The sequence below is a fragment of the Apus apus genome, chromosome 5, assembly GCF_020740795.1.
Source record: "Apus apus isolate bApuApu2 chromosome 5, bApuApu2.pri.cur, whole genome shotgun sequence".
Taxonomy (NCBI): domain Eukaryota; kingdom Metazoa; phylum Chordata; class Aves; order Apodiformes; family Apodidae; genus Apus; species Apus apus.
The window spans coordinates 50,419,074-50,434,964 of record NC_067286.1 but is presented as its reverse complement, the minus strand read 5'-3'; the positions used below and the strand labels follow the sequence as shown (position 1 = coordinate 50,434,964).

The 15,891-nt window shown below is 42.5% G+C and overlaps 1 protein-coding gene across 7 annotated transcripts in view; it reads left to right on the top strand.

Annotated features, from left to right (window-relative positions):
• The window catches only part of LOC127385813 (alpha-1-antiproteinase 2-like), a 132,579-nt gene extending 125,400 nt beyond the window's left edge, over positions 1-7,179 (top strand). For all 7 annotated transcript variants that reach the window (XM_051621973.1, XM_051621970.1, XM_051621969.1 and 4 more), the window contains 4 exons: positions 2,541-3,206; positions 4,098-4,368; positions 6,169-6,316; positions 6,931-7,179. In XM_051621973.1, the coding sequence (XP_051477933.1) occupies positions 2,555-3,206; positions 4,098-4,368; positions 6,169-6,316; positions 6,931-7,125 (1,266 nt within the window). In that variant the 5' untranslated portion in view covers positions 2,541-2,554 and the 3' untranslated portion in view covers positions 7,126-7,179. The remainder of the gene's footprint in view (positions 1-2,540; positions 3,207-4,097; positions 4,369-6,168; positions 6,317-6,930) is intronic.
• Positions 7,180-15,891: the final 8,712 nt, after the last annotated feature.

Below are 15,891 nucleotides of genomic sequence, written 5' to 3'. Positions count from 1 at the left end.
ATGTTTATGGACAAACTGTTTTTCTGGAGCTTATATTAAAAAAGGAAAATTCCTGAAAAATAATCCCCTTCAGATAGGGAATTTCCTAAGGGCTTTTTAGCATAGGTTCTTAGTTCTTTGCTTTTTAATAATTTGTTAGCAGGTATGCTTGCTAGGAAAATCCCTCATTCATTAAGTCCGTATGAGAATCTGCATTTTCTGTTTCATACTGACAGAGTCTCTGTTCTCAATTTATCACTGGCTGATCACTTGTTAACTTAGAAGCCACAATAATATCAAACAGAAGAGTAAATATCAAGTATGAAGTAACAAACCCCAGTCAAATTAAAAAAGCTTACAGAATATAAATCCTATTCTAAAAGTACCTTTATGCTTCAAAGAAGAGCCTAATAAATTGGGCCACTTGTGTTTTCAAGGCTCATATGACAAAAAGACCTCTACAAACTGCAGCTGCTGAGTCTTTTATAATATTATGATTTTAAAATCAGCCATTATCAAGATTTTTTGTGAGGGCTGACTCATGAGTCTTGACTGTTTGTGATTGGCCAGTACTGAGTAACAGATGGATGATTCAGATTGTATTTAATTATCTGTGAATTCAGAGCTGTAATAAAATGAAATTAGTTCCATGAAAGTACATAAATTAACCACAAAATGCAAACATGTCTTAACTACATAGAGCAAAAATACCAAGATAGGCAAAAAACCTTCAGAAAACTGTAACTAATATCTTACAGAACACTTACAGCAAAACCATGCTATATCCATTAGCCATAATTTTGAGGCCAGATCAGGTAAATTCCATGTTTACTTTGCATTCCAAATAAACAGAAGTTGGCAGTTAAATGTGTGTTTAGAAAAGTCCATATATCTATCTGCTGTGTTCCATAATAAATATTGAATGTGATGAGATAGGGAACAGGTGGCGACTTCTATTTAAAATGAAATATTTCATTCTCTTGTATTCTTGTTATTCTTAATAACTTATGACTGCAGCTGAGTAAATAGTTCACAGTGAATAATTTATCCCGAGGCAGCTTCTGAATCAGCCTGCTGGATATATGGAAATAGATGAGGTTTAGCTCTGATGCTTTTGTCTGGGAGTTGATTTCTTTTCAAAGTCTGACTAATACATTGGCTCACTGATAGTGGATGTAAATATTCGGAACTGGAGCTCTTATGTTGAGTTACAACTAGCTAGATATATTGAGAAGTATCATTTTAATGTCAACATCAGAGTCCAAACTATAATTGAAACCTACTGTGCACAGTAACTGAAAATGCAGTCACCAAGGGCCCTTCCATTTGTCAGTAACACAGTAGGTGTTACTGCAAAAAGGTCTGCTTTTTTGAAATATATCAAACATACAAATGTTTGAATACTGGATTATAGCTCAAAAATATTTTGTTGCTCTTATGCAGGTCTAACTGTAACTGGATATTCAAGCACTAACACAAATTGCTCCCTCTGATGCTATGGAGAAAGCAGGACTTTGAGTGTAGCACTTTCTGATGACAGTCTCTCGAGTTCAATCACGCCAGGGCAGAAACGAGCAACTTGTTTAGTATGTCTCTCCTTGACAAGTTTTAGCAAATCTGGCTCATTATCTCTCCAACTCCTTTGCAACTCTCTTACTGGTTCTTTGCCCTAGATTCCTCCTCAGAAATGAGGCCCACTGGGACATTCATATCCACATTTCCAAGGTCCCTTTGTAGAAGTTTATACAGTGCAGGGTGTCAGCCCTGCAAAGGAATGCAGCTACTACAGCCAAGTGTAACAGGTTGAAAATGTATTGCCCTTTGACCAGTAGAGCATCTGATAAAAATAAGGCCTGTTTTTTTAATGACATTGACTCCTGCTGTGCTGAAAGTGAAGCCACTCCAATGGTTTGGTTTGTCTATTAAGAGACAACACATTACTTCAGGTTCTTATTTAAAGTGTTACCTCATTTTCATTCAGAAAGAAAGAGCACCTCTCCCTTAGAGATACAGGGCTTCATATTTGGATTGCTACAGAAAAACAACCACCAGCACCAACCACCACAAAGTTTCTTTAAAGATCTCCTTCATGCCTGTTTGCTCAAATTCTGTTCATCTGTAGCTATCAATTGCTGCCCTGTGCATGAAATTCCTCTTTCTCCCTTGACTCACTCCAGACTTCTTTTATAAGGTGCTTTCCAGGAATTATCTTAGACCATTAGGGTCAAAAGCACAGTGGTATCACAGCCCTCCTGTGACTAGCCATGGTGTGTCTTCTGATGGGATATGCTCTGTTCTCTGGCCTGCTGAGGGTGCTGTCTATTCAGCTAAACCACTCTGAATTTTGCCTTTGTAGGTATTTAGGGTGATGGGGGGGAGAAAGAGTTGGCAGAGACTTGCCAGGATGCCTGGGAAAATTAAAAATTCTGGCAGGAGTTGGAGAACATGGAAACTGAGGACAAAAGAAAGATAAGATTTCTTATTCAGTGGGAATGACAGAATAATTATGTCTATTTAATTAATTTACATACCTTAACAAGAGCTTCTCCTTTTTTCCATAGGATTTTAATGCAAGATGATGAAGATCACATTGTACATAAGTTTGCTATTGGCTGGGCTTCAAGCTGTTGCCTCTGGTCAGCTCCCACCCAACCACCAAAATGGACATAATCCAAATGAACCTAAACACCACATGCATGATGGAGGTGAAGCAATCGCTTGTCTCAAACTAGTGCCAAACAATGCTGACTTTGCATTTCAGTTTTTTAAAGAGGTTGCACTGGAGGCACCTAATAAGAACATTTTTTTCTCTCCTGTAAGCATCTCCACTGCATTTGCAATGCTGGCTCTGGGGGCTAGATCAACCACTCAGATTCAGATCCTGGAAGGACTCAGTTTCAACCTTACAGAGATTCAGGAGAACGAGATACATGAAGGCTTCCACAACCTCATTCACATGCTGAGCCATCCTGAGGGTGGGGTCCAGCTCAATATGGGGAATGCCATCTTTCTAACAGAGAAGCTGAAACCTCTCAAAAAGTTTTTAGATGATGCCAAAGCACTGTATCAGCATGAGACTTTTACCACAGACTTTAACAGTCCCATGGAGGCTGAGAAGCAGATCAATGATTATATAGAGAGGAAAACACATGGGAAAATAACTAATTTGGTGAAGGACATGGATCCACAGACTGTAATGCTTCTGGCTAGCTTTGTTTTCTTCAAAGGTAAGGCCTCTAGGAATCGCATTCACGTTACTCATTCTTATGAACCAATCTAATCATCTCCCCCATTTGGAAATTGCTCTGGGCGAAAACTCAAATGCTCTTTGCTGCACCAGAAGATCCCCTAATGGCATGGAAAGGCAGCCAGGGGCAGACTTGGTTCTCTTCGTGGCAGCCACAGGGGCTGTGATCCAAGCAGGAGCCTCCCTTGCAGCCTGAGCTCGCTTTTCTGGGTTTATCTGTAACTCCAATTGCCCCACGTTCATCTTCAGTGAAGGCAGAGACACATGCATGACCTAATGCTTTTAATGCCTCTCTTTAGAAGGGTGCATGTTTCAATGGCCTAATTTACTACATATTCCTTTTTTTTTGTATCATAGTCTTTTATTTATATAGAAAAACATATTTAAATATGGAAGAAGCTAGTGATGAGCAAGGGAGGACATTTTAAGGAATAAAGGGGATGTGGGTTAAATTATGTGCTATTAAGCCTGACATAACAGCACTCAGATACAAGCTCCTACCTTATCTACAAATGGAGGCTTATGATTAAATGGAATGCATATACTATATGAGTATAAAAATGACATAAGATAAGCCCTTAAATGACAGCTTATTAAAGGCCACTGAGATAACCTGAACAGAAAAGTAGTGGTAGGTACAAAGAAAATGCCTAATTCATTACTGGCATCTGAAAAATAAAGCTAAATTGGAATCTAATGCACTGTTTTGAACAGGTAAATGTTTCTTGCCTTACTGTGACACACATTTGAAAATGTTATGTTTGAAAATTCTGAATTTTTGAAAATGGGCAAATAGGTGCATATTATTACTATTTACATAAAATTAAATTTATGATGGGATCTTCAGTTGCATTTTCCTTCTCTGTACCAGGCAGCTGGGAAAAGCCTTTTAATCCAGAGCATACCCAAGAAAGGGAGTTCTTTGTGGATGCTGAAACTACTGTGCAAGTCCCCATGATGCACCAGACAGGCAGATTCGACTTCTATTTTGATGAGGAGAGGTCATGCACCGTGGTACGGCTTCATTATAATGGGAGTGCTACTGCATTTCTGGTTCTGCCAACAAAAGGGAAAATGAAGCAGCTAGAACAAACTCTGGTCAAGGAAACCATCCAGGAATGGTCAGAACATCTCTTCCAGAGGTAAACTTCTGCCAGTCAGCTGTAGCGGCACAAAGATTTATAGTCTTTTATGTCTTTTTCGGGAATGCAAACACTATGAACTTACTGATTCTGGGAACTGGGTGGGTTATTTTTGGCTTGTGTGCCGCAGCTGCAAAAATTTTGCAGCTGGTGGGTATTTAACTGCTCTCTTGTTGATGCTTGAGTGACTTGCTGCTCCCCTCATGAGAGCAGAGGCCATCCTGATGCGCTCCAAGGAGTCCCAGAGAGCCAGCCTAGATTGGCATTTCTAAAATAGTCCATTGAATGAGTGGGAAGGTGACAATTCTAAGGCAAATTTCCTATACTGAGATTTCAGCTAATGTGTTTTATCTCTCCTATGTCACTGACACACTGTGACTCAGACGTACATGTAAACCTTAAATAAATCATAGCTTAAACAGTTTGTAGTAATGCAGTCATACATAATATGTCCTACATAAATACCTTATTACAAGAACTGTTGCAGCACACAGGGATTTTAGAATGGTCTAGTGATTAATTGTGTGTGTCCTGATTTTCTGGCATTTTGTTTTTGAAACTATAAAAATCTAATGAGGTTCTGTTAGCTCCTACCATTGACACTAACATCACCTAACACATTTTACAATTTTGTTTGTCTGTGAGGGAAGAGATCTTAGCACCAGTAGATGAGTAATATTAAGTTAATACAAGTTAATACATGCCTAATTTACCAAGCTCTGCCCCGATTCACAACTAATAAGGCTGTGCAGTTCACACCCATTATTCTTGGTGCATCATTATAGAAATGCCAGCACAGTTAATAAAAACACAATGGATAGCATATTGGATATGAACTAGTAAAGTGATACCTCAAATGTGAAAAATAAAAAATTATAATTCTCAGCTGCAAAATCAGAAAGTCCTTATCTAAATTAATCCTTGGTGCAATGTCCTTCAAGATCAACAGAGGACTAAGTGGGAGAGGCTGAGAACCAAATGACAGTTTCAGTTCTATTGTGCTGATGCCAGTGCTAATACACTTGGTCCCACCATCTTCTAGTACACTGGGCAGCATCACATAAAGGCTACAGCAGTGGGGTTTGGATCATGACTGTTTTGCTATTCAGCCAAGGCTGTCTCTGAGCAAGACAGCAGAAGACTTGAGCTACCTAAAGGGTAACCACTGCAGTGGGTGACTTGAAGGCTCCCTAGACAGTGCATGAAGAGAAATCCAACAGAAAGAACACTAAGCAAGAGCTGCCTACAGATGGGTCACAGTCAAAGGCAAACTTGATCATGGCCAGACCAAGGGAGGAAGACAATTAGAGGATAAGGTGTCCAAAGGTGCAGGGCAAAGACCTAGAACCATGCCAAATACCACAGCTTTACTTTGAAGTGTTGGAGTTTGCCACACTTTTTCCCAAGCAGACCCTGCCTGTGCCCCACTTCAGGTCTCTGCCTGCTTGAGCAACATAAGCTGTCACCTCCTTACCTCATCTACTCAAACTAGGAAGAGGTGATCTCATTACTGTCTTCCTTTACAGAGTGCTCTCAGATTTGCTGAAGCAAAACACCAAATAGATATTGCTATTACTATTATTACTACTACTACTATTATTGTTTTTGTTATTGTTGTTATTAACTATAGTGCCTGTATCACCATGAGAAGCACCAGCAATTTAATTAGTACTCACTGGACACTCAGGGTCCAACGAGCTCGGGTTTGACACTCATGGGTATTACACAGCTTCCTCACCACCATTTACCTCAGTGAGAAATCCTTCTCACCACTTTCTGTGTTTCTTTTTTACTTAACAGCCTGGTGAGCCTCTACTTCCCCAGATTTTCTATTTCTGGGAGCTATGAAATATCCAACACCCTTAGCAAGATGGGAATTGTGGATGTGTTCACTGATCAGGCAGATCTGTCTGGCATCACCGGTGCCCCAGAGCTGAAGGTTTCTAAAGTAAGTCTATGGATTTTGCCCTCTCTTTTCTTAAACAAACATGCAGGAAAACCCCTGTGTGGTAGCCTCCAGAAACACCAGCTAAATACAGCTCTCAGCTTTCTAGCTTGCCTGCAGCAGGGCCCACCCTGGCCTCAGCCTGCAAGTTTACTAGTGGAGTTTAGCCTTTGGTGACAGTGGAGATCAGACTGGTTTGTTGCACACCTGTTTTTTCCAAGACTGGTATGGGCCAAGATTTCTTGGGCAGTATCTGAAACATGAGAGGAACATGTTCCTCAAGAGGAGCCATTAATGCTCCCGAGCACATTGCAGCCTGTCCTCCCACCCTGAAGTCTCAGTTTTGGGTATGCAGACAAACTCGTACAATTCCGCCCTTCATCCAGTCTTTGGGACAGAGGAAGAACAGTCTGGGATTTTTTTATTGAGCAGATTTCATTAGCTGCATCCTGGTCCTCATTTAAAGCAGCCATGACTACAACACAGCTCACATCTCTGCTGCTTCTACTCACTTCTCAGTGGATTCTCCAAACCATGGCTACTTTTAAAAGGGGTCGATTAATCTCTCAGGTGGGTGTTGTCTGCCTAGGATGACTGTCTATTTTCTTTCTTCCTAGGTTGTTCATAAGGCTGCTCTGGATGTTGATGAGAGAGGCACTGAAGCAGCAGCAGCAACAGCTGCTGAAATAATGCCAATGTCTCTTCCTCCAATCATTGAGTTCAACCATCCCTTCCTCATGCTGATTTTTGATAGAGATACAAACAGCACACTCTTCATAGGAAAAATAGTTAACCCAGCTACCCCTAGCTGAAGTGACATATGAATTCTGCTTGCTATTTCTGATTAAAAAAGATGTGAAACAGCATGACATGATTTATTTCCATTTGTAACAGCTCAGTATATGGTTCTTTTTTAGCAAGTTTTCATTCTATGCCATTATCAAAAGTTATTGGTATTGACCCTGACACATTCTTATGAGGAAGCAAGGAAAATGTTTAATTTCAGCTAGAAGAGAATGCCTTTTTTGCTTGACTGAAAGCCAAGGAGAGACCTAAGTTTTATCAGCATTCAGAGAGAGAGATTTGTATTACAATGGAGGAGTCCTGTTTAATATGTGATTGTCAGCCAGAATAGCAGATAAAATCATTGACAGTCTTGCAAACAAAGCAGAAGTAGTACAATTTACCATAGATAAGTAAAGAAGAGATAGGAAGAGTTGGATCAACAATGCAGGTTCACGGGAAACTGAAGCTTCTAATGGAGACAGCATGGAAACATGAAAAGCTGCCTTCAACAGAGAAAGAAATCTGCTTTCTCCATCAGGACCTTTATCATTCTTAATATTAATCTAGAAGCAAATCTTACTGAGTTTCTTGCAGCTCTAAACAGAGCATGAGGATCAAATCTGTTCTTTCACCTGAAGACTTTCAACCACATGCTGCCAGTCAGACAGAATTAGATAGCCCATGTGAATTGCTGGCTTCTCACACATGTATCTGTCAGTGGTCAGAAGGAGGGTGTAGCTGGATGGGCAGGTGAAATATTTAGATGGCAATTGCACAAGCTTACTGTCAGCTGAGATTTGTGTAAAATGTATAATAAGTGTCTAGAAAACTGTAGCTATTTCAAGTGCTGTTCTTTTACAACCAAAAAAGTAGGCAGGGAGCACCCAATAAGCAGCTCATCTGACCCAGGGGATGGTTGCAGGTACCAACACAGGGCAGTTTGAAAGTGGCTGCTAACCACTTTCAAGTGGTTGCCCCTTGGCAAAAAGTACCAGAAAGTGCACAGTTGCCCCTTTCTTCCCTACAGTTTTGTTTTTTCGAAGGAGATTAAAAGGTGTCATGGCATCATGAATGCCATGACATTGCATGACAGGGAGCACTTGAATGGCTTATGAAGCTAACATAGCCTCAGCCCTCTGTGAAATTAAGAGCACGTGTGATTTTATCAGCCTGGTGCAAAGCACTGCCTCCCCTTTCACCATCAAAAGGAAAGCTCCCTTTCTGCTCTGGGTTCCAAGTGAAAAAAACCCATTAACCATCATACCTAGTGCTTTATGGTGGTTTTTGACTAAACAGACACAGTCTTTGTATAGACAGCCATATGAAAAACTCACAGACATTGATGGCAGGACTCCCAGGGAAAGGGATGCAGGTGCTCTGCATCATCTTCATTGCTCCTTCCTGCACTCGTCTCCAGCTCTTTGGGTGGCTTTGTGGCCCGACACCCACACAGTGATAATTCCTAAGGCTCCCTATCTGACTGTACAGGTTTGTCTTCCTGAAACATGACTGCACAGTGCAGCATTGATAGGGTTAGGCTGAGCCATTATCATTCCTCTGATAATTGCTGTTAATGAATGGGCATTCAGGAAAGCAACAGTAAAATCTTTAGAGATGACAGAGCTCAAGAAGGTGAGATCCTTAGCCATATATTTAACTCGTAAGAGTTGCACCAATTTGCACCAGTTGGAATAGTGACTTAATCCATTTCAGCAGAGTGATCCTCAGTTCACATGAAGAAATATGAAAGAAACAAAGGTCCCAGATGCAGAGTTACCTGTGGCTGCTGCAAGACTAAATATTGCTCCCTCTTCTGTAAATCATTTTGGAGTGGTTGGAGATGTATACATGGAAATCCAACATAGCAGGACAAAGTTTGTCCTCATGTGGTTCTGGGAGAGATCTGAAGATCATGAAAATCCCTCACATCAGCAACCTCAGCTTTTGCAGGCTGTTAATCCATCGTTTGGGAAGAAGATTCCTTTTTCTGCTACTCTTAGTATCTTGGTGTTCTCACAGACATATGCCTCATCCAGAAGTATGATGTGGGAATTCTGTTTTCCTCCCTCACTCCAGGAAGATGAGCTCACAGGGCAGCAGGAGGGAGATGCAGGGGCAAATGTGCTGCTACACAAAACGGGTGCTTTGCAACTTGTGCTTCCTCTCTCACTGAACCTCCTATACGATCTCTCTGTGCTTGTAAAACCTGTTGGGAAGGTTGCAGGGACAGTGGGAGAAGGTAGTACCTGTGTGCCAGCCACGGGAAGACAGAGTGGTGGTGACAAGGGGTGTCTGCCATTCTCACAGTAGATTTCCTGCCAATGCCAAAATTGGTTTCCAGGAGCCGCCTGCTAGACTTGCTTCATCAGGCAATAGCTCCTGGTGTATTGATATCATGCTGTGATTTTCCACTGCAGGATTTGCCAGAGACAGTGCTGAAGAAGAGGCAGGCACCACACTTAGCACAAAAGAGCAGCAGACAGCTTGCTCCCTGCCTACATCCATGCTGCGCTGCACTGTTTGTTACGTGGCCCGTTCCCATCTCTCCCCCATATCCACCAAGCCCTAATCCTGCTCTTGTCACTGCAAGAAACACCAAACAGATTTTCCCTATTACACTCACTCTTCACGTTTCCTCTCCACACCAGATCTTTTTCACAGCCTCCCACTCTTCCTCCTGCAGACTAACATTTTATCCCTCCCACCGGCCAGCACCATTTGTTCATGCTGGAGGTGGATACTGCTGGCTCCACTGCAACGCCAGCTTCCCCAGCAGGTCCTGCTCTCCTCCTTTCCAACAATGGAAGGTGGGAGGCAGTAGGCCTCCCTGCCTCTCACAGACCACCTCAAGAGCAGCCACCCACAGAAGAGCAGGGGAGGCTGAGCAGAAAGGCTTCAGGCCACTGAACTATTCCCATCTGGTATGATGGGAAATGTGTGGATATAAACAAGCCAGAGGCACATCTTGGGAGCAATCAACAACCAGGATCATTAGCTGTTGACATAGCTGACACAGCTAATGAACACGGGGATAGGACTCACAGATGCACTTGTGGTGATCCCAGGTTTGGACAACCTGGTTGTCCCCTAGCCAGGCAGAATGCCCCATTTCACTGACTGCACCAGGGCCATGGCATCAGCTGTAGCCTGACAGCCTCCAAGTGCTCCACGTACCACATTCCCAAGACTGCGAGAGCCTCTCTGGCACACATATTGTTTCTGAAAGAAGGCATTTGGGGTATGTTTCGCTCTTTTTCCACCATTGTCCAAGGTTTTACTTGGTGAAAGGGAACAAAAACTTTCCCCATTTCCCACCCCATATCCTTCAGGCCCCCTACAAAGTGTAGTCAAGGAAGTAACTCCCCATTCACATTTCAGGCAGGTGTAATCTGGTAACTGTTGTTCAGCATGAAGACATTGGTCAGCATAGCCTTTAGCCTTGCAAACACAGCATTGTTGCTTTTAACACAGCTACCTGCTTTGTGTACATCTACCAGCACAGGCCTTGCGTCTCTGCACTTGCCAGGCTTTGCTTGGACTTGTTCTGGCCTGACTGGGATTTTGTTTTTGCTTCTTTGCTTCTAACAGCAATTATCCAGCAACAAGGTGCTGTTACCTAATTTGTTTAAATTTTTCCTTAGCTTTATATGATTGTATGGTGTAACACTTACCTATTGTTACAAATACAGATATTTCTGTAACGAGGAGATATTAAGAAAAAGTCGTTTTTCTGTGCAGAGGTAGATATCTACGGCCCTAGAATTAAACATAAAGGAGCACAGGTATGAAGGATGATAGCAGGGGACTTGAGAGTACAGGCACAGGAGGCCTCAGGACTATAAACAGCTTGACAGTCCTCAGTTACTGGTCACCAAAGGACTGAAGCCTTGGGAGCTGGGTAAAACCAGTTTGGAGGGTAACAGAAGATTGAGTAACCAGTGTATGTAAAACACAGCACAGGTAGTAAACTTGATTTAATGTGCACCTGCGAACCAATGAAGGAAGACCAAAGGGCAGAGCATGTGAGCAAATGTATCAAAATGACTGAAGGCAGACCCCAGAGAGCAGAGGTTGCACCCTCCACCCTTGCATCTCTCCCAGCGTGGTTACAAGATGCGACCATCCTGCTGTCACTTTGCCTTAGGGCTGAAGCCATTGACCTAAGGAATCAGTGGGGCAGAGAAGGGTAAGTAGAGAATGGGGAAGAATGGGGAAGTTTGTGCATATTAATTTTAACTATACATAATTGGAACTGTAATTAACTATACATAATTGGAACTCTATTGTTACCAGACTAATAATTCTTGGGTAAGACTGTTGTAATTTTAAATATACTACTCATAAATTCTCACCTTTGCATACAAGGTTTTTTTCACCATAACAGGATTTTGAGTATATGTAATTGTCAGGAATTCAGGCCACCTACTCTGTTACCTGGATGCAAAAAAGATGTTATATAAGTAGGCAAGTACCCTGAAAACCTGAGTAGACTCAAAGGACAGAACAGTTATATTGCTTTCTTGTTTCCTATATGCAATAAGAAAATACCCCATATAGTGCAAGGTAATATCTGAAATGAATGGATCCTGAGGAGGAGCCTGACCAGAGCCTTGGCCTTCCAAAAGAGACAGTGCTGCCAGAAAAATGTAGCGCTCCCCTGACTCAAGGTGGGGGCTTGTTGCAGGCCACAGATGTGAACAGCATGACTAAAATCTCACTTGCTCTTTGTCATATAATTAGCATGGGACATCCAAGATACTAAGGAAGACCCCAGGGCTGGGGAAAATGGGAGCTTTCAATGTGGAGTCACCAGCACTCACTACCCCGCAACTGTCTACAGCTTCTTTTCCTTCTGCTAAGTGACACCACATGCCACATACAACAAGCAATGATGTATCAGTGACAACAAACCTATTCAGTTCTTCTCTTTAGCAAAAGGGGAAAGCAGCAGGTGAGCAGCCTCAGGGCACAATGAGGCTGCAGCACCCAAATCCCATTTCAGCAGTAAGTTGGAGCATACTGGCACAAATGGGGAAGCAGAGACCACAGTGCAGACAGAGCCCCAGATTGTAGGAGGGTGATCCTGGAGGTTACCAACAAGGGAGGAGAGGGGAAGAAGCCCATAAAATATGCAAGAGACTCACATGTGGCCACATGCTGAATCCAGAAAGGGAATGGTAAAGCTGGATACCAGCTCTTGTGGCATTTGAAGCAGGAGTAGGTCATAGGTTTATCCAAAAGGTAGTGGTTTAGCACAAGATAAGCTTCATGCCAGCACCCCAGAGGTCCCTTCTCACAGTGCCTAGTTAATGGCATATGAAGAACTGACATTTCAGGAAGAAAATACCCTCTAAGCCCTATAAAACATCCCTTTGCAGTCAGTCAGTGAGCTCTGCCAGCTGCTGAGCACTTAAAACTCTGTGGACTAATATGGGACAAAAAAGCAAGAGCTGGTGAAAAAGGAGGAACGGGGATTTGAGGCAAGAATGGCTCTGAGTGGCAGCCAGGTTCCCATGCTCCTTCAAGGACCTTTGACTGACCTGTCCTCCCATCAAGCTCTCTGCCACTTGGACCACAGGACTTCCAGCTCTTCCCCATGGCTGGATAGCAAGACCATATGGCTGACATGAGGCTCACCACATCATGGAAGGGCAAGATCTTGGTGGCCACAGGGAGGAGATGCTGGCCATCCCCACTCCCTCTGGGTAAAAGGGAAAAATCCCAGGCAGGAAGCTGTGACGAGCAGACAAGAACCTTCTGGATGACCACTCTGGGGCTTCCCTCTGCTCTGTTGAGATGGTCAGAGAAGACCTGTCTTGTGGACAGTATTTCAAACCTCTTAATTAGTTTGGAAAATGACAAAGGGAGTACAACAGGCATCAGTAGGATTTTTACTTTGCCTCCTTATCTTATCTGATATACACTGTTACTCAGTCACTAGGTATTTAGCAACTTGACCAAAAGCACCTCTCTTTTTTTTTTTTTCCTGGCTAGCCATAAGAAATAAGATTTCATCATTATTTATTCTGTCTTATCTTCAGTACATCACTGATAAGATCACAGAACTGTTTTAGGACTCTGATCCCTCCTGACTGCTGCCCGGCACTGCTGAGCAGTGCTGGTGCTTCTTGATATGCCAGCAGGGCCTCTCTAGGTGGAGAGTGGTCCACCAGACATGCTTCCTTCTCAGCTCCCTTTCCCAGATCTGCTCTTGGGTGACTGCAATTTGCTCCCACTCCCAAGCAAACCCAGGCTAACAGGAAGATCTATGTCCAACATTGTGTTTCTCCCCTACAGATGCATTCACACATAAATGCACAGGCACACACACACTCAGAGTAATTTTTGCTATGTTCTTTAGGGTCATAAAAGTGTTAACTGCTGTTATCAGAACAGAACGAAATTACTCCATACCAGATCATGGCTAAGGCACTCTCAAAGCACAGTGGAGAATGTATGGGAAAATTATTTGCAAGCTTCTATCTTTGTTTTCCAGTCTCTCATGGTAAATTTAAGATAAATCCCATGCTTGCTTTGCAGTGAGCATGCTGACTGTGCATATTTCTTCCACCCCCATGCCCTATTGCTTGATTTTAAACTAGGAGATAAAACTCTGGGCAAAGACACCATCGCACAGCTTATTTTTCTTTTCAGCAAAACTGAAAAAGAGAAGAAGCATCTCAGTTTCTTGAGTGCTCAGGACCAAATTTCTAGCCTGCCTTCAACTTTTACTTTTGCATGCTCATCCATCTCAGCTTATTTGCTTGTAGACTTTAAGTATCACGCTGCAGTCTGGCCTCAACACCTGCATCTGTCACATCTACTAGATGTGCTGTTACTTAAGCTGTAGCATGTGCATAATTAATTACTAAGTTGGCCCTTGCCTGAGCAAGGATGGTTAAAGCCACAGCCTGCTCAGTGAAGTAATACAGTTATGTCATTCTACAAGTGCTGCATAAGGAGACTGTTCACACCACTTTCCCTGAGCAGGTGTAGCTGTACTGCTGTAAGCACAGCTGTACCAGCACAACTGCCTGTACAGGGAGCCTCTCAGCGGCTCATCTCTCAGTGAGAACTCACAGCCCATCACACCACGACTGGTCTGGGCATGCCAAGGGTAAGTGCTGCTCTCAAAGTCAGCTCAACATGGCAGTCACACAGAGAGGATGGGGTAATATATCTGCTCCTGTGGTGCTAGCAAGCAGTGGAAGCTGTGAGCTTTGCAAGGCTTCACATGTTGAAATTGGGTCCAAAAGGCAGAAACAGTTGCATTAATGATAATAATAATAATAAATTAGTGATAATTCCACCTTCATATTAACACTGTATGCAAGAACAAGGTTCTGCTGTAATCTGAAGTTTAAAGCAATATAGTTCTAGAGGGAAAATTTTCTGTACAGAAACTATTGTTCTGGCATAAAAAAAATCCTTTTTCATTTCTCATCTGGCAAAGAGTTAAACACCAAGAGTTAAACACCACACAAGGATTTAGGGTAGTGACATTTTCTCATCACAGTTCTACCACACTATTTCCTCATGCGTGTCAGCCCCGTGTCAGTTCAGTTGTACCAATACAAAGATAAAACAGATCCACGCTGAAAAGACTGTACAGAGAAGGGCAGCAAAGCTGGTGAAGGGTCTAGAGTACAAGCCCCGTGAGGAGTGTCTGAAGGAACTGGGGTTGTTTAACCTGGGGAAAGAGAGGCTGAGGCGAGACCTTATCACTCGCTACAACTACCTGAAAGGAGGTTGTAGCAGGGTGGGGCTTGGTCTCTTCTCCCTAGTAACAAGCAATAGAACAAGAGGAAATGGTCTCAAGTTGCACTGGGGGAGGTTAGGTTAGATAGCAGAAGAAATTTCTTCACTGAAACACTGGGATAGGCAGCCCAGAAAGGTGATTGGATCACTATCCCTGGAGGTGTTTAAAAGACTTATAGATGTGGTGCTTAGGAACATGGTTGAAGCACTGGACTTAGTAGAGTTAGGTTAATGGTATGTAGAGGTAGGTTATGGGTGGACTCAATGATCTTAAAGGTCGTTTACAACCAGAACGATGCTGTGATTCTGTTATTTTTCCGCTCTTTATTATTGTAATGGTCCATATGTTACAGGTTTCTTTCCTCAGATGAAAAACATCAGTCCTCTGTTTTCCATGTTCTCGTTTGTGCTTCTGCTGTATCTGCAAGCAGATATCAATCTTCTGTAGCCCATCATATTACACATTACCTAAGAAAACCAATTTGATCTGGTACACAATACCAGCAGTCTGAGCATCTGAGCACATTGTGACATACAGTCCACATCACTCATGTACAAGTGGAATGACTTGAGACCTGACTTCTGTAGCATCTCAGATGTAAAGACTTTTGCCAATACAGTCCAACCTGTATGGACTACAGACAAAGTGGATTATCACCTACCATAAGCACCAAAGTAGGTCCAATGACTATATTGTCACTACAGAAAGAGACTGCAGAACATCTTTGTGTCCAAGCTTAGCTCTTCCAATATTATGGGTAAATTGTGCCTAAGCTATAACTATGGTCAAGCTGAAGATATGAGTCCAGGAGGCAAGTGTATGAACCATGATACTTAAACACTAAAGTCTATTCTCAAGTCCTTAATGTCATGTTATCAGTGCAAAGGCATTCACAACACCACGTGTTTTTCTGTTGGTCAGAGAGAGCAAATTCTTGTTAAATATAGCCACTCACTCAATAAAATGTAGTTGAAATACCATATTTACCCTACGTTTATCTTCTACTAAATAGAAATGTTGGCTGACAAGAAGT